Source organism: Schistocerca gregaria, chromosome 11 (assembly GCF_023897955.1).
Source record: "Schistocerca gregaria isolate iqSchGreg1 chromosome 11, iqSchGreg1.2, whole genome shotgun sequence".
Classification (NCBI taxonomy): Eukaryota; Metazoa; Arthropoda; class Insecta; order Orthoptera; family Acrididae; genus Schistocerca; species Schistocerca gregaria.
Window position 1 is genome coordinate 77,530,125 of NC_064930.1, and position 19,919 is coordinate 77,550,043.

Here is a 19,919-nt window from a genome sequence, read left to right on the forward strand (position 1 = left end):
GTGCGAGACACACCCCAGTGCCCTTGGTGAAGGAGGCGCAAGACCGAAGCACGCAAAGACGCAGGTACCACAACACGCGGCGAAGCATTGTCAGTGGAAAGAAGGATAACACCATCCCTAGCCATGAGATGGTAGTGCGAAGCGTAGTAGTTCCGCAACAGATCAGAAGTCTTAGCGGATGGGTGATCTGGCCAACCCTTCTGAATACAGTGTAAAACCCGGGAGAGGGTAGTGTCAGAAGCATTGTCAGTGGAAAGAAGGATAACACCATCCCTAGCCATGAGATGGTAGTGCAAAGCGTAGTAGTTCCGCAACAGATCAGAAGTCTTAGCGGATGGGTGATCTGGCCAACCCTTCTGAATACAGTGTAAAACCCGGGAGAGGGTAGGGTCAGAACCCGTAGCAGCCGTCAGCCTGTCCCCAGTGATGAGGAACCCGTCAAAACCCGCTGACCGGCAACATCCAGGTGGAAACACAAAAGTTTGCGAAAGTTTGTCCCTATCAAATACCAGATCAGGACCCATGGGAAAGCGAAAGAGAGCATCAGCATTTGCATGTTGAGCCGTTGGCCGGAAATGAATCTCATAATTGAAACAAGACAAGCAAACAGCCCAATGCAGGAGGCGGTGTGCAGCCATGTCGGGAAGTGACGTTGATGGATGAAACAAGGAAACAAGTGGTTTGTGATCCGTAGCAAGATGAAATTTTGAGCCATAGAGAAAAACACCAAACTTATGAAGAGCATAAACAATGGCCAAAGCTTCTTTTTCAATTTGAGAATACTTTTGTTCGGCATCCGTGAGTGTTTTGGAGGCATAAGCAATGGGTTGTTCCGAACCGTCAGAAAAACGGTGCGCAACGACTGCACCGACCCCGTATTGAGAGGCGTCTGTGGCAAGAACAAGATGTTGGCCAGGTTGATAAGTAGCCAGGCATGGGGCCTGTTCCAGCATAGTCTTCAGTTCCTGGAAAGCCGCATCGGATGACACGGACCAGTGAAAAAGCACGTTTTTATGTAACAGGCGATGCAACGGCTGAGTCACCGAAGCCGCAGACGGTAAAAACTTTTGATAGTATGCTATTTTTCCCCAAGAAGGCCTGCTGTTCCTTAACAGATGTAGGGCGAGGAAGGATATCGATCGCAGTGACAGTTTGCTGAAGCGAACGAATACCATCCCGAGAGAGTTGAAACCCCAAGTATGTGATAGATGCCTGAAAAAATTGTGATTTCTGAGGATTACACTTAAGACCGGCAGTCTGTAAGACATGAAAAAGTGCGTGGAGATTTTGAAGATGTTCTTCAGTGGTGGAGCCAGTGACAACAATGTTGTCCATGTAATTGATACACCCAGGAACAGGGAGCAATAATTGTTCCAAGAATCGCTGAAAGAGAGCAGGGGCGCTAGCAACCCTCAATGGCAAGCGTTGGTATTGATAGAGGCTGAAAGGCGTGTTAAGGACCAGAAACTGCCAGGAAGCAGCTTCGAGAGGAAGTTGGTGATAAGCTTCTGACAGGTCAATTTTAGAAAAATACTGGCCTCCAGCAAGTTTGGTGAACAGTTCTTCAGGACAGAGCATAGGGTAAGTGTTGATGAGGCATTGAGCATTTACATTGGCTTTGAAATCGCCACAGAGACGAATATCACCATTTGGCTTAGCAACGACAACAACAGGAGAGGACCACTCACTGGAAGTGTCAGGAAGCAAGACCCTGAAGTAGTGACACGATCCAACTCCCATTTTACCCAATCACAAAGGGCCACAGGAATGGGCCGAGCCCGAAAAAACTTACGCCAAGAAGTGGGTTTGAGCGTGATATGAGCTTCAAAGTCATTTGCACAGCCTAACCCAGGAGAAAAAAGGGACGAAAATGTCATCGACAAGGAATCCAGTTGAGCATAAGGAATAGCATCAGAGACAGAGTCATCTATGGAGAACCCAAAAACGTGAAAGGCATTGAAACCAAAAAGATTCTCGGCATTACTCTGGTCCACCACAAATATGGGGACAGTGCAAATGATGGATTTGTAAGATACCTCAGCATTAAACTGTCCCAAGAGAGAAATCTTCTGTTCATTGTAGGTCCGTAATTAACGAGTGATAGGTGACAGGAGTGGAGACCCCAATTGAAGATATGTCTGAGAATTAATTATAGTGGCAGCAGAACCGGTATCCACCTGCATGCGAACATCTCGACCAAGGATTTGGCCAGTGAGGAATATCTTCCCTGAAAGGGAAGAAGTGCAATCGACAGACAACACAGAATCAGCATCATGTTCATGGACATCATGTATGCGGTCGGATTTGCAAACAGAAGACACATGACTTTCTTTTTGCAATTGTGACACACAGCACAACGTTGGGAACAATCCTCGCGTGAATGTTTCATAAAACACCGTGGGCATGAAGGAAGTTCCAGGGGTTTTGCTGCAGTTTCTTAGTGGGTTGTTTACGGTTAGGCTGAGGCAGCGAGTGGGAGCACACTGCGGCCACGTAGGCCGGTGGGGACACCCCACACGCGTCATCAGCAGTGCACAGAGGTTGTATTTCCCTGACATCACCCCACGCCTCTATTTGCGCCCCAGCGGTGCAAGAAATTTCAAAAGACTGTGCAATGGAGAGAACTTCATCTAGAGTCGGATTTGCCAACTGAAGGGCACGTTGCCGAACTTCTTTGTCGGGCGCCGACCGGATAATAGCATACCGTACCACGGAATCAGCATAGAATTCTTTGTGAACGTCAGTAACAAATTGACACTTTTGACTGAGGCTGTGAAGTTCAGCAGCCCAAACACGACAGGATTGATGTGGCTGTTTTTGACAATGATAAAAGGCAACACGAGAGGCTACCACATGCATTTGCTTTTGAAAATAGACAGACAGAAGTGAGCACATTTCAGCAAAGGACAAATACGCAGGATCCTTCAAAGGAGCCAATTGCGACAACAACTGATACATTTTGGGTGAAATCCAGGAAAGGAACAGAGACTTACATGGTTGTTCATCTGTGACATGAAATGCCAAGAAGTGCTGTTGAAGGCGTTTTTCATAATCAGACCAGTCTTCCGCCGTCTCGTCGTAAGGAGGAAAAGGAGGTATAGCCAACGGCGAGAAACGCCGCTGTTAGAAGCATTTGCTGTTCAAGGAGATTTTGCAATAGTTACTCGACAGTAGCCATGGAAACCTTTGGGTCAATGGTGAAAAGGAAAAATCCCATCCTCATCGCCAATTGTTATAACGTCAAGTTTAACACATATATTTCAGAATGACACAACACATATAAGTCACAGAGTAAGTTGACAAGGAAGACATGTATACACGTTAGCATTCGAATGAGCGCTGAGTCCCAGTCTAGTGGCTGCTGCTCGGCTGGCCGCTTAGGCGGCGCAGCTGCTGCACGGCTGGCAGACAGCGCCGCACGTAGAGGATACGTGTAATTGCGCGGCTTTGAATGATTGGCGAGTCACAACAAAACCAAAACAGAAGAGATAATTAAATATGATAAATTGCATTTAGAATGTGGTCCCCAGAAGGCACTAATGTGTAAAGAAGAAAAATATCTGCAATTGTTTGATTGTCCAGTACTTACTGTAAGGAGGTGAAATTACCTAATGTACATGAGTATAACACCAAACTCCTTCAGAAAATTTTATTTGATGCAAAGTATCTGCCTTAAAAGGTAAACAGCACTCCCAAACATATGCCAATTAATTATTGTCTACATTCTGATAACATAACGAGAAATAAAATAAACAAAAAGTAATGATTTACATCAATTACTATCTTCAGTCCCATTTTACATCTGCTGTCTAAGCTAGTTGTCTATGGTATCATTATTTTTAATAATAACAATAATAATCATCATCATTATCTGGGACAATAGTTTCATCTAACCAGTGCAAGGCAAGGAAAGGGAAATGTGTTTCAATATATGAGCAGGAATAAAATTTATATTCTTGGTTGTTATTAATGTTTGGCTCTTTCTTCTGAATGTTGTGATTTCTGAGATAGAGGTTAGGATTGAACCTAAGAGTAAAGCTTAAATTGCTGAAAATGAAACAGGCATCAAAAAAATTTATACTTTTTATTGTCAGAAATATATGACTGTCTGTCCCTAATATGTTAGGATATATGTTAGGATTTCCAAGAGTATAGTTGTGGTGGGACCTAAGAACACAGATAACCCCCCCCCCCCCCAATATGTAGTAGATTTCGCACCTGCAGGGGCTGGAAAACAATATAGAAACACCAAAAGAAATGTACACTTGAGGATAAATGCAGATGCTAGCTGAGCATGTAGGTAGGACTACTGTATTCACTTCAAATGTGGCCTGTGCAATATTTTCACAACATAGCAAGTGGCAATTGTGGTCAGAACAGGTTCTGTGTAGTTGTGAGTGGATTATGTCAGAGCTAACAGAATTCAAATGTGAGCAAATTGTTGGTGCTAGTATGGTGGGTTCTTTCATAACCAAAGTGTTTGGTGCTTCAAGATGCATCATATCAAATATTTATACTGCATACAGGGAGCAGGAAAACATCATCTGCTGGTCATAATGTGCCCGAAATTATGTGTTGAGTGATCTTGACAGACAGTCATTGAAGAGAATTGTAATGAAAAATAAGAGAACAGCAGCTGCAAAATGTCACCACAGAACTGAGCGTCACATCCACGAATTCTGTCAATACCAATAAATGTGAAGGGATCTCTATAAGATTGGAATTGCTGTGTCAGCTGGAATTCCAAAACAACATATCTGTAATGCAAACACCTGTAACAGGATAATGTCGTGCCATAAAATGTGGACTATAGAGCAATGGAAGAAAGTCATTTGGTCAGAACAGTCTTGTTTCACACTATTTCCAACTTCTGGCTGAGCTTACATCTGGCATAAGTCATCCCAAGCGTATGCTGCAGATATATCACTACCAAGACTGAAAGACTGCAGGGGTTCCATGATGATTTGAGCAGCCATATCATGGTATTCCATGGGCCCCACGGTTACTCTGAAAGGTCTAATTACTGGCAAAGATTATGTGACCATATTGGCTGATTATGTCTGTCCCATGGTAGAATATTTGTTCCTCAATCGTGATGCTGTGTTCTACAATGACAGGGTTCCTGTTTACACAGCTTGCATAATCCAGAATTGGTTTGTGAGCACAAGAATGAATTGTTGCAACTCCCCTGACCACTGTAGTCACAGAATCTTGATGTGACACTGTGGTCTGCTTTGAAGAGGGGTTGTGATTGTTATCCAGCTCCATCATTGTTACCTGAACTTACCACTATTTTGCACAATGGTTGATATAAGAGACCCTTGAAAACTATATGGTGCCAATATTTGTCTGTTCCAACAAGACTGGAAGCTGCTTTGAAAATCAATGGTTTTCCTGTGCAATATTAGGCATTGTAATGTGTTGTGTTTTTGTCCACCAGCTATATACTGATGGGGAAATGTGACAATATTCCTTTGTCTCTTGCTTTCAAACATGTTGTTTGCCTGCTGCTTTATCATTGGATGTAGACCAGTGGCTGACATGTATTCTTTCATGCCCATCATTCCACAGCAGCAATCATTGACATCGGTGTGCGAAACTCCAAAGTATGCCAAAGGCCCCTATCTAGAATTTTAACACCTCCTGCAGTAATGTACATTATTGTTGAGTATTTATCAAATTTTAAAGTCAGTTCAATTCCAAATACAAATGGATTCAAGTTAACTGCAGTGTAAATGTGATAGATGTTCACAAAAAAAGCCACTGGTACGTAGTGTATATTTCCATGGTTGGGAGCACAATGAAATTTGCTTCACATTGCCCACTCCCTTCCCTACATTTGCGCATTTGTGCTTCTTCTCAGTCACACTGGTGTTACTGTGGTTCCCCTCCAACCTTTCCAAATTCTTCAAAAGAAATATGTGAGTGATCTCAATTGTCAAAGCTTCATCTGTAAATGTATATTAATCTAATATACACATAAGAAACTCTGACCTTACCAGCAATAGTATAATATGTGAAAGTAAGGTGACACTGTATTTTTAAAGTGACAAAATTGGGAAAAATCTAATCTTATAATTAGATAAATACAACATGGAATAAATTTCTTTTATTTCCATCTGTCTTCACAGAATGTTTTTGGTCCTTTGACTACCTGTTTCTGTCAGTGAAGACCATCTTCAGATCTGCAGAAAAACTTCACAAAATCTAACGGGAGTAGTGGGCAATCTATATCTTAAAACAAAAAAATATGCCACAAAGATGAGTATTATTTTCATACATGCAGAAAACATGTGCTTAAAATATGAGGAGACATAACTGTTTTAAAACATGTCCTAGTGTAATGAAACCACTGTGGCATCCTTAAAAATACACACAAAACTTAAAATATGATGTACACTACACCACAGAGACTGCATCTTCATGCTGTTAACAGCATGAATGTTGATAACAAATTGAGCTATAATAGCCACAAAAATTGTTTGTGATATAAGCTTGTTAGAGGGTTTGATTACTTACTTTAGTCATTTGTTTCATCCATGTGGTTTTCCCATAGTTATTTCATCACTCTTACATTATTTTGTTAGCTCTGTAAGCTTGTTCTTTTGTATGTTATTAATTTTATCTAAAATAACCATGAAAGTGTCTCTTATATATTTTTTATTGGATTTTGTCATCATCATTATCATCATTAGCTGTGACTTTATTTCAAATACGCATAACTACTTCCTGCATGAAGCAACCATTTCAACTCAGCTTATGGGTATGTTTCTGATTATTGAACAGACCTATTCTGACATAAAACATGTGCCCAGATAAATCACACTGAATGGTTACAGGAGGGCAAGATCGTAACTGGTGAAGCTTTCTTGCTTGTCACTTTGCCTCTTCATATCAATGGTGTTCTCCTTCGACCAAGCTGCTGGCAGTGGATGTAGTGTTCCTCCATAGCAAATGATCCATAGCACATTCTTTCGATGTCTGAATTTTTACACAGGTCTTCTTCATGATATGTTTCAGCTGGTCCTTAAATTGCTTAAGAGGGGTTTACTAAGGCATACTGCCAGAGCAGAATTTGCCATAAATTATTTGTCAGGGATGCCTGGCATCAATCATGCAGTGAACATGTCCTAACCTTTCATTTGATGAGTAATAATGGTTGCCTCAATGCCGTTTCAGTGCTGTTTAGATTGAGAACCACAGTGTTGGTCACACAGTTGTCCCATTTAATGTTTAAGATGCATCTCTTTTTTTGCTGATAGAACCACTTGAGTTTTTCGATGTCACAACTACAGAGTTTACATTTCACAACCATAAAGGAGTGGAGAAGTGACGACAGCTCTGTACACCATGAGTTTGATATGCAACTTTAAGTCTTTATTCATGATGAGTCTGTGCACTAACTGTCTTAAGGCTGCAAGGGCAGCCCAATTATTATAACATCATCCTGTTTGCAGGTATACCATTTAGACACGATGATTCCAAGTTGGACAATACAAATGTCCGAAAGGAGTTCTCAATCCAACTGAGAAATTGTTCTGAGGTGCTTAGCAGAGGAATCGAAGAGAATGACACTGAGGGTCAATGGGATACAATGGAAATGACGTATGCATAGACTGCTGAAGGAATTCTTGGAACAAAAGACCACAGCAGACAAGATTGGATCTCTGACCACACTTGGGATGCAATACAGCAGATGAGGAAGGCAAAACTCCAGCTAAATTGCTCACAGACAATGGAAGTAAAAGAATAAATCCAACAGGAAGTCTACATATTAAATAGGATGGTAAAGAGGAGTTTCAGAAAAGATAAGAAACCTCCATCCACAAACTTGTAACTAAGTCGGGGGCAGCAGCTAGCAGAGGCAATAACAAGAACTATATAACATTACAATGAAACTGTCAAATAAGAAATTTGAGGGTGATATACCAATCAAGGACAAGCAAGGAAAACAACGACAAATCAAGAAGATCAAGTGCATAGGTGGAAACAACATTTTGAGAATGTTCTGAACCATGAAGCTACAGATGACACTGTTACTCAACTGAATGTGGGTGGGGAGGAACTCCCACAAGATATGTCAATTAACTTAGAACCGCCATCCAAAGAGGAAATCACTAAAGCAGTCCAACAAATAAAGAATGGCAAAGCTCTGGGCCTGGACAACATCAGTCCAGAGGTACTTAAAGTAGATCCCTCTATATCAGCAGAAATTTTATACCCACTCCTGACAGCCATATGTATGAATTAAAAAGTACCAAATGATTGGAACAGAGGCTTACTCATCAAGCTCCCCAAGGAAGGAGATCTATCAGTTTACGATAATTGAAGAAGGAACACCCTGCTGTCAATCCTAAGTAAGATCCTCATGTGAATAATTCTAAATAGGATAAAAGCAAATGTAGACCAGAAATTAAGAAGAAAATGAGCAGAATTTAGGAAAGGTCACTTGCATTGACCAGATAAACACCATGAGAATAAGAGTTGAGCTTTCATATGAATACCAATCACCACTTTACGTGCTGTTTGTAGACTTTGAAAAGGCCTTTGACAGTATAATCAGAACAAAAATATGGAGCTCACTGCAAACTTTTGTAATTCCCAAGAAAATAATTGCTCCTGTCAAGTGATGTATCAAAACTACATGTGCCAGGTTCAACATCAAGGTCTGCTTTCAGATCCAATAGCAGTGAAAACAGGATTAAAGCAATGCTGCATGCTCTCACCAATATTATTTAACATAGTATTGAATATTTTAATGGCTCAAGCGATGGATAAAGTGAGAGGAATAAAATAGAGCAATGGCTCACACCTAGAAGACCTTGATTTTGCAGATGGCCTTTTCCCTCTGTCCCACAGCCGCAATGACATGAAAGCAAAAATAGAGGATCTGAAATCTGTGGCAAAAGAAAGTCAGTTTGAAAATTAATGCCCAAAGAGCAAAAGACGTCTGGGTAAATGATAACAACATCACAGAGCTTAAACTTGGGAGCCAGGTAATTGATAGGGTGGATAAGTTTTGCTACCTTGGAAGTATGACTACGCCATATGGTGGTGCAACAGAGGACATTAACAGCTGCATCAACAAAACCAAGGAAGCTTTTACAGCTCTCTGCTCTATCTGGGGTTGAAGGAAATAATATTGAGGACCAAATTGCAGATATTTGAAAGTAACATAAAATCTGTGCTTCTATATGGATGTGAAACATGGACAGTGACAAAGCAGCAAATCCATAAGCTGCAGACATTCAACAACAGATGTCTGAGGAACAAATGTCATCTCTAATGAAACACTCTGGTGAAGAAACAGCCAGAAGCCAATTGAGTTGCAAATATGAAGCAGGAAGTGGAGATGGTTAGGACATGCACTTAGCAGACCAAATAAACATATTGAGAAGGAAGCACTTTATTGGATCACGCAGGAATGATGGAGATGAGGCAGGCCTTAAATGTTGTGGAGACGATCAGCTGAAGTGCAAAGTCAACAGCAAGGAACAGGATGGGAAGAAATGAAAATACTACCAGAAGACAGAACAAAATGGCAATCCTTTGTTGCAGCTCTATACCCCATATAAGAAGTTAAAGGAATTAGTAACAAATAAATAATAAATTCCAAGATATGACAAGTGGCCAACCTGCTTCAGTATTGAAGTGGAAGGCCAACAGCACAGAATAGAATGGGAAGAAATGAAAATACCTCAGAAGACAGAACAAGATGACAATCCTTAGTTGAAGCTGTATGCTCCACATAAGGAGTTAAAGGAATTAATAATAAATAAATAATAAATTCTAAGATATGATAATTGGCCAACTTGGTCCAGTATTGTGTCTAAGAAGGAAATATTGAACTCAGGAACAGTTAATTTTGGGGTAAGTTGTGCGAGTAGCTCTGCAGGTGTTAGAGCAGGAGATGCTTTGTCATTGGCACCTGGGCAATTTTTTTTAACAAAGTTTTGTCAGACTGAAAACACCTCCTTGAAGATCACATAAAATTGATGAATATGTCAAAGCTTGCAGTAGTGACATCTGATGACCTTACTACACAAACAGATTTTGTGGCTACTATACCTCAACTTGTTATTAACACTAACATTGTCAACAAGGTGACTTCAGGCACTGTGGCCGCGTTTACATTGTATTTTAAATATATAAGACAATGCTAAGCTGATTTTGTCTGTATTCTTTAACAATGCCCCTATGATTTCAAGATATTAGGACATGTTTTAAAACATGTTTAAAATGTATGTTTTCCACATGTATGAAAATAAAACTTCTTGTTACAGCACATTCTATTGTTTTAAGATTTAGAATGTCCACTAGTTCTATTTCATTTATCAATGTTTTACTGTAGATTGGAAGATGGTTGTCACTCTTTGAAACTAGCAGCCTAAGGGCCAAAAAGTTTTGTGATCACATACAGAAATAAAATAAATCTATTCTACACTTTCTGGATCACTACTTCAAATGCGACTATATCGCAGGTTGTGAATATACACTCCTGGAAATGGAAAAAAGAACACATTGACACCGGTGTGTCAGACCCACCACACTTGCTCTGGATACTGCGAGAGGGCTGTACAAGCAATGATCACACGCACGGCACAGCGGACACACCAGGAACCGCGGTGTTGGCCGTCAAATGGCTCTAGCTGCGCAGCATTTGTGCACCACCGCCGTCAGTGTCAGCCAGTTTGCCATGGCATATGGAGCTCCATCGCAGTCTTTAACACTGGTAGCATACAGCGACAGCGTGGACGTGAACCGTATGTGCAGTTGACGGACTTTGAGCGAGGGCGTATAGTGGGCATGCGGGAGGCCGGGTGGACGTACCGCCGAATTGCTCAACACGTGGGGTGTGAGATCTCCACAGTACATCGATGTTGTCGCCAGTGGTCGGCGGAAGGAGCACATGCCCGTCGACCTGGGACCGGACCGCAGCGACGCACGGATGCACGCCAAGGCCGTAGGATCCTACGCAGTGCCGAAGGGGACCGCACCACCACTTCCCAGGACACTATTGCTCCTGGGGTATCGGCGAGGACCATTCACAACCGTCTCCATGAAGCTGGGCTACGGTCCCGCACACCGTTAGGCCGTCTTCCGCTCACGCCCCAACATCGTGCAGCCCGCCTCCAGTGGTGTCACGACAGGCGTGAATGGAGGGACGAATGGAGACGTGTCGTCTTCAGCGATGAGAGTCGCTTCTGCCTTGGTGCCAATAATGGTCGTATGCGTGTTTGGCGCCGTGAAGGTGAGCGCCACACTCAGGACTGCATATGACCGAGGCACACAGGGCCAACACCCGGCATCATGGTGTGGGGAGCGATCTCCTACACTGGCCGTACACCTCTGGTGATCGTCGAGGGGACACTGAATAGTGCACGGTACATCCAAACCGTCATCGAACCCATCGTTCTACCATTCCTAGACCGGCAAGGGAACTTGCTGTTCCAACAGGACAATGCACGTCCGCATGTATCCCGTGCCACCCAACGTGCTCTAGAAGGTGTAAGTCAACTACCCTGGCCAGCAAGATCTCCGGATCTGTCCCCCATTGAGCATGTTTGGGACTGGATGAAGCGTCGTCTCACGCGGTCTGCACGTCCAGCACAAACGCTGGTCCAACTGAGGCGGCAGGTGGAAATGGCATGGCAAGCCGTTCCACAGGACTACATCCAGCATCTCTACGACCGTCTCCATAGGAGAATAGCAGCCTGCATTGCTGCGAAAGGTGGATATACACTGTACTAGTGCCGACATTGTGCATGCTCTGTTGCCTGTGTCTATGTGCCTGTGGTTCTGTCAGTGTGATCATGTGATGTATCTGACCCCAGGAATGTGTCAATAAAGTTTCCCCTTCCTGGGACAATGAATTCACGGTGTTCTTATTTCAATTTCCAGGAGTGTACAAGACTCAAGTACAATTTCGTGCATAAAATGGAAATAACAACTCAGAAGCACAGCCAGAAGCATACCATTACATTCCAGGAGGAGAGCAACCCATCTGTTCTAAGGACAAGGCCAGATTCTTATTCTCCCACTCTTACAGTATTTCTAATTTAGTACTGGCCATTCATTCATTTACCATTTTGAGTTTGGCTGAAATATTATAGGAAATGTGACTTGTAAAATAATGTATACTTTTCTGTACTATTATTAACACTGTTATTCAAATGCTCATTTTTGTTCTAATTTTCACTGAGTGAATGCTGCAGCTACCTTTGAGGAAGAGCCTGTTATTAAGCACAAATCCTACAAGGGCATATATGGACTGGTTTGGTCAAGATTACTGAACAGAGGCATGCACACAGTTTACAAACTGAGACCACATATCATTTTGACCATCCTTTTCTTTTCTAACGAAAAATAGCTGTTGTTGGTGTATAGATTGCCAGAAAATCTAATAGAATGTGAAAGAAAAAAATAAAATAAAATAAAATAAATAATAAAAAAATTGGGAGTAAGAAATCAAAGTAAAAAGTCTATCATTTAAGACAACATTTTGCTGCTTCTCGTTTACCAACTCAAAACTAGACAACCTGATGAGCTGCTTTTGTAATTCACAAATTCATCACTCACGAAACATCGCTGCTGTTGTTAAACTGTCCTTCGAAACACCATATGCTTTAGATATAAAAGTGCTGTGTAAAAATTATTGTTCAGCATAAAATTGCTCCAGTGAGCAAAGTTGTTAACAGAACAAAGTCTACACACATACAAGACAGGATAATGACCATACGCATGATAGTACAATTGCCTTCCTAAATGCCAATTTAGATTCAAAGCTTCTTCACAGGAGTTGCAGCACCATGACATCTAAAGAGATGTAACTGATTTGAATATTTATGGATCTTACCAGCACACTCGATGTGTAGGCAGTGTTAACTGCTACAGCTTCAACAATCAGACTGCCAACAGGCGCTGGAATATCTGAGTATGGTGGCACCTTTGTTCTAAGTATTGAACATGCAAATGACTGCACCACAGTCATCCTGAAAGTAAACTTTTATTAGATTCTACTCTGATGCAATCTACAAGCACAGAATGAAATAACTGTTTACCTGTTGGTGGTGAGAGTTCCAGTTTTGTCAGAGCAAATTGCAGTTGCATTTCCCATTGTTTCACATGCATCTAGATGCCTCACTAAGTTGTTGTCATACATCATTTTCTGAAAATTTGTAGCACAATGACTCCAACAACAAATCACAACTAGTGACAATCTATTCAAATCAATAATTATGGAAATTATATTTAGATTACTTTATATTCATTAGCAGACAAGGAGCTTTGTTGGGAACAGTCACTGCTCTTCCTCTTGTACTATTCAGCTGCTGTTATTACCTAATACTTCAGAGATTTAAAATGTAACTAATATACCTATGAAAATCATGTATTTGTCAACATATAATTTATACTGATGAGAGCTCAAATTAACTACCAAAAAACTTTCCAGTTATAATCTGAAAGATCGTAAGATGACACAGACAGCAGACTGAAATTGTGTGTTTCATTTTGGAAGAAGATGAATGAGACTGCCACATATCTGCTGAATGTGCTTTTTCCTAAAAAGCTGATTTGACCGTCCTTGGAGAGGTCAGCAGGCAGAATCATGGATAATTTTCATGGGGAAGGATTATGAGAACAGTGTCACTAAAGAGAGTTACAGCAGGGTGTACTGTGTAGAATGATAGTATCAACTACATTGCAAATTGTCCCATGGATTACTGTGCATGATACCAATATGTTCCAAAAATTCACTATTTTTGGGGGTCATCTCTCACATTCTATGATCATGGAGATACGGGTTAAGTGTTTTGGATTACCTTTGGCTTAGTGACCATTTATGCACCTATCAGAAAAATGGGTATACTGTAGGTATCTTACAGTACAGTGTCAAAATTTAAAAATTACACACTTCCCTCAGCCCAGGCAAATTGACCAAATCACCTGGCTCTTTGGCATTGTGTGTGGTCTAGGGTGGACCTTAGGAGGCTTACAGAAATACCATTTGTTAATGGGTGATCCCTGAGAAAACCCCAAACAACATGATTTTTGGGTACATACGTACAAATGGGGGCATTACAACTTCTATTATTTCTATTCATTGCATATCATCATAATTTTTACCAATGTTCTACAGATGATATTCTCAAGCACCTTTGAAACTTTTTTCATATTTACTGAGATCCAGAGTTATCATACTCCTGTAGAAAACCACAAAAACCAGTTTGTAGTCATTTTGACACCATGGGCCACAATTGTTTCAATAACTAACCACAGAAAATGGCTCAAATATTAATTATGCATTCATCTAGAAACACCATTTCACAGTTTTCAAAAATCTGTATCACTTAACAGGATCCACTGGGAAAAACAAGATTTTTGCTTACAAAAAGCATTAGTTGTGCAGAAGGCCACTTCTGTACCTTCTATTCATGCCAAATCATCCAAATTTACATTATATCTTCTTAACATGATGTTCCCAGGGAGCCTCAAAACTTTTATTTTGATACTATTATCAGTTACCAAGATCCAGATGTTCAGAGTTACTGTACTTATGCACATAAAATATGCACATAATATACAGTCTGAGGTGTAAATGTAATTTTAAGTGATGTAGTTAACACATACCAAGGGTTCTAGGGTCATCACAAGGACTCTGTGGTCGCCAAACTATGTTTTTAATCAGCAGTTTTTCACCAATAAAACTTTATGATGCAATATTTGTATGATCAGCACTTGACACCTATATAAATATGCCCAAAGTGGTACATCAGGGGGTCTGACTATTTTTTCCCCTATACCAATGCAACCTCACCTATAATGTTAAGGTTCACTGGCCTGGGAGGCGACCAGATCCCCAAAGGCTACGTATGGTCTCCACTCATCTGTATTTTTCATTTCCACAGTCTTCTCACTCTTGTGCATATTTATATAGGTGTGAAGTGCCCGTCATACGGAGATTGCATCATAAAGTTTTATTGTTGAAGAACTGCTGATTAAATACATAGTATGGCAACGTCAGAGTCCTTCTACTTCCACCCATCTCTCTTTCTCTTTTGCTCCTACTGTCACTCACTGCCCATCAATATTTTCTCTTTCTTGTGCGCACACTCCTTTCTTGTCCACTGCCATTTTTTCTTCCCCATCATCACTGTCTCCTCCCACTCCTTCTCTCCCAGTGCCATTGTCTTCTCTCTCTTCCACTGTCACTATGAATAAGTTCACATACAAAAATAAAATTGTTGAGAAAAGCAGAATGAGGTTTTTTGGCTGCTGGTTGTCCAGTTTCCCATATGAATCTTTTTAAGATGAGCATATTTGCCTTTTTGTGCTCCAGCAGGAGCATTTTCCACTGGTTCCCTCCTTTCCCTTGGTACAGCAGGGTGTGCTGCTTATATAAAATGAATTCTACAGATCAGTACAGTTTTTGCAGTTTATTTATATACTTCAGTATGTCAATACACTTTAACAAATATAAACAACAGATAAGTGTGCATAAGATAAGATTAACACAAAATTGTGTGTCCTACATTTTTTCTGGATACATATTTTTTGGTAGTCATTTAAAGTTCTTTTAAGGCATAGTAATATCCTTTTTAGCCCATTTTTTGTCACTGATGTACCACTTTGGGCATATTTATATAGGTGTGAAGCGCCAATCATACAAAGATTGCATTATAAAGTTTTATTGGTGAAAAACTGCTGATTAAGAACATAGTTTGGCGACCTCAGAGTCCTTGTGATGACCCTAGAACCCTTGGCATATGTTAACTACATCAGTTAAAACTACATTCACACCTCAGACAGTATGTTACGTGCATATTTACGTGCGTAAATACAGTAACTCTGAACATCTGGATCTTGGTAACTGATAATGATATCAAAATAAAAGTTTTGTGGCTCCCTGAGAACATCATGGAATCAGTACTGACTGACATGTGGTGTTGAGAACTTACATGACAAAGGCCGTCCATGTTCAATGGATGCAAAGGATGGTCGATACCTGTAACTATGGGATTAGAAAACCAGAACTGAATTTGGTGTGTGATGAGGCTAAAGGACATCATGTATCACATCAGACTTATAGGAGATGATTACACGATGCAAATATCCATTCCTAAGGACCACAGTGAACATCACGTCATTTACCACAATATCAAGAACTCAGTTAGATGGGCAAGAAATCATGCAAAAAGGAAGACTCCGGATTGGATTATTGTGTTGTTTATGGAAAGAATTCAGACCTTTTCATACCCTGATAATCACAGGCATTGTGTATGGAGACAACCTGGTAATGTTGATTGTCTTGTACACCATGTCCCACATGTGAAACAAGGTGGTGATGGAGTAATATTTTGGGGTGGCATTACATGGGGTGACTGTGCCCCTCTCAGGGTTATAGAGGGCAAACTCACTGTTCTGTGGTACAGTACTGAGAATTCTACAATCAACAGAGGGATCACATCATCAAAATTTTCGTGACATTTTCATCTTGGTGGATCACAACTCTCAGGCACATTATGCTGTTCTCATGAACATGTTCCTTCAGCATGCTTGGATCACCATAAGGAATTGGTCTGCCTGGCCTCCAGACATAAACCCTATCAAACATGTCTGGAATTGTTGAGATGAGTTGGTGGGCATTGACAAAAAATGTGTACTCTGCTCTAGTTACAAAGTCGCCATGAAGGGAGGGACAATTTGGATTAAGGCTGGCTTGATGATTTCATCGTTGATATGCTATGATGGATTCAAGCTTACATCTGAGTGCAGGAACATCAAACTACATACTGATGTTGCCTATGAAAGCTGTGACCCCACCTCCTACAGGAAACAGACAATTTTGTCATTACACAAATGTATGTATGTTTGATCTGGTGATCTGGATACACAGCAGATGAATATATGAGGGCTATTCGGACAGTAAGTTCCAATCAATCATGAAATGGAAACCACTGTGAAAATCAAAAATGTTTTATTTGCATTAGTTAGCTGAAGCTTGCAGTTATTTTTCTATATAGTTGCCACTCCGAGTTAGACAGTTGTAGTAGTGTTGTACCAAGTTCTCAATACCCTCATCATAGAAGGCTTGTGCTTTCCACCAATTTTCAATGCTCGTCTACAGCTTGTTGTCTATGTCAAAATGGTGTCTTCATAACTAGTGGTTCATGTGAGCACGGATGAAACTCAGGATGAGCCAATTACAGGCTATGTCTATCTTCATGTGTCTACCAGTTCAGGCTTTTCAGCATTTCAGTGATGCCATCCCACATGTAAAACAAACGTGAGAAAATTTATGTTGCCTTTCCTTGTGACTGTTCTTGGTACTCTGTTAGTTCCATCTGATAACAGGTATCACACATCAGAGCAATCCTCTAAGATGTAGTGTATTGTAAGCAATCTCCTTTCAAGACAGTCTGCGTAGGTTCCAATGAAGCAGTTTGCCACTCACTATGACCTATGACTGGGTCTATGTGATCATTTCATTTCGTATCCCTACAAATCTTTTCCCCCAACTATTTGTATGCGTTGACTATTCAGTTGTGACTCGCTGATATTTTAGTCCCTGGATACTATGTTTCTGCATTTTGTGCACTGCACTATTTTACATTTTTGACTGTGAGAACTTTAAGCAAGTTGTCAATAATTGCACTTTTTTGGAGGCTCTTGAAATTCTGACTGAATGCTTTTGTAGCATTTTGAATGCTTTTGTAGCTTTTTCAGGCAGTACTCCATTATAAGCGACTGCCTCATTTACAAAAAGTCTGGTTACTATTGAGTGCAAGGTCATTAACACAACATGAGCAGATTAGGTTCCAAATCGCTTCCCTGAACCATTCGTGAAGTTACAGTACATCTGTCAATGGCTCTCCATTTGAGCTAACTGCCAATTTAATCTCCACTAAGAAATCCTCAATCTGGCCACAAATTTTGTTTAATGTCCCATATCACAATCATTAGAATTACACTGAGTGAGAAGCTTTTGGTAACTCAAGTAATAAAGAACCACCTAATTGCGTAAATCCATGGCTTTCACACTGTCATGCAAGAAGAGAGTAACTTACAACCTATGTATCTGAAATTTGTGCAGGTTGGATATTACATATTTCTGAGTCATACACATGTATCACTAACTTGAATAAAACCACCAAGGCAAAAATCAGCTGTGTGTGTAAAATTTATAGATTTTTGTCTAATAATTAAGTGAAATAATGTAATATGATACCACTTAATGACTTTTTTCCAGTCGCATCTTCAGTTGTTTCATCTGATTGGATGCTTCTAAGTATTCTCATTTTGGATGTTTGATTTTGATGAGAGATCACTTTCTTGTAGTGGCTTAGGCAATTTTGTTGGTTCATTGAGGATACAGAAAGTTATACATCATGCCAACACTTACATAGTGTGCAAGTTGTGTTCTATCTATGATAAAAACTGTTCTCATAACCTTGATGCATTTTATATGATTTCTAAGTAATTTTGTGTTCTTCCCAATTGCTTGCAGCTTGATTTCCAAAGTACAGGCTGTAGTTTCATTCTTACATCTCATCCCTCACATACATCTCTTTCTTTTATCATCATATTAGAAGACCACAGCACTACATTCCTTCTTCCTTCTTTTCACTGTTCCAAATACTTCACTCTCTATAGCAAATATGGGAGGAAAGTTCTGGCAGAATGTAAATATTTCACACACACACACACACACACAAACACACACACATACACCTGTGCACTTACACTGTGACAGCTGAGCCTATAGTAGTCTGCCACTCGGCACAAGATAGTTGCACAAGTATATATATACAGGGTGGTCCATTGATCGTGACCAGGCCAAATATCTCACGAAATAAGCATCAAATGGAAAAACTACAAAGAGCGAAATTCGTCTAGCTTGAAAGGGAAAACCAGATGGCGCTATGGTTGGCCTGCTAGATGGTGCTGCCATAGGTCAAACAGATATCAATTGCATTTTTCTAAATAGGAGCCCCCATTTTTTATTAAATTTTAATGTAGTACATAAAGAAATATGAAAGTTTTAGTTAGACCACTTTTTTTGCCTTGTGATAGATGGCGCTGTAATAGTTACAAACGTAAAAATACATGGTATCACGTAACATTCCACCAGTGTGGACGGTATTTGCTTTGTGATACATTACCCATGATAAAATGGACCGTTTACCAATTGCGGAAAAGGTCGATATCACGTTGATGTATGGCTATTGTAACCAAAATGCCCAACGGCATACTGGATGACATCATCCAAGTGTCTGGACCATTCGCTCGATAGTTATGTTATTTAAGAAAACAGGAAGTGTTCAGCCACATTTGAAATGCCAACCACGACCTGCAACAAATGATGATGCCCAAATAGGTGTTTTAGCTGCTCTTGCAGCTAATCTGCACATCAGTAGCAGGCAAATTGCATGAGGATCGGGAATCTCAAAAACGTCGGTGTTGAGAATGCTACATCAACATCGATTGCACCTGTACCATATTTCCATGCACCAGGAATTACATGGTGGTGACTTTCAACATCATATACAGTTCTGCCACAGGGCACAAGAGAAATTATGAGACGATGACAGATTTTTTCGCATACGTTCTATTTAGTGATGAAGCATCATTCACCAACAGCGGTAAGGTAAACTGGCATAATGTGCACTATTGGGCAACAGAAAATCGACGATGGCTGCGACAAGTGGAACATCAGTGATCTTAGCGGGTTAATGTATGGTGCGGCACTATGGGAGGAAGGATAATTGCCCCCCATTTTATCAATGGCAATCTAAATGGTGCAGTGTATGCTGATTTCGTATGTAATTGTTCTACCTATGTTACTACAAGATGTTTCACTGCATGACAGAATGGCGATGTACTTCCAACATGATGGATGTCTGGGACGTAGCTCGCGT

General features: G+C 40.6%; 1 protein-coding gene across 1 annotated transcript in view; it reads right to left on the reverse strand.

The window, feature by feature from the left end:
* LOC126295032 (plasma membrane calcium-transporting ATPase 2-like) overlaps positions 1-19,919 on the reverse strand; it is a 606,942-nt gene that overhangs the window by 292,051 nt on the left and 294,972 nt on the right. Inside the window, exons 10-11 of the mRNA XM_049987282.1 lie at positions 13,062-13,168; positions 12,857-12,992 (exon numbers count right to left, since the gene is read on the reverse strand). Of these exons, the coding sequence (XP_049843239.1) occupies positions 12,857-12,992; positions 13,062-13,168 (243 nt within the window). The remainder of the gene's footprint in view (positions 1-12,856; positions 12,993-13,061; positions 13,169-19,919) is intronic.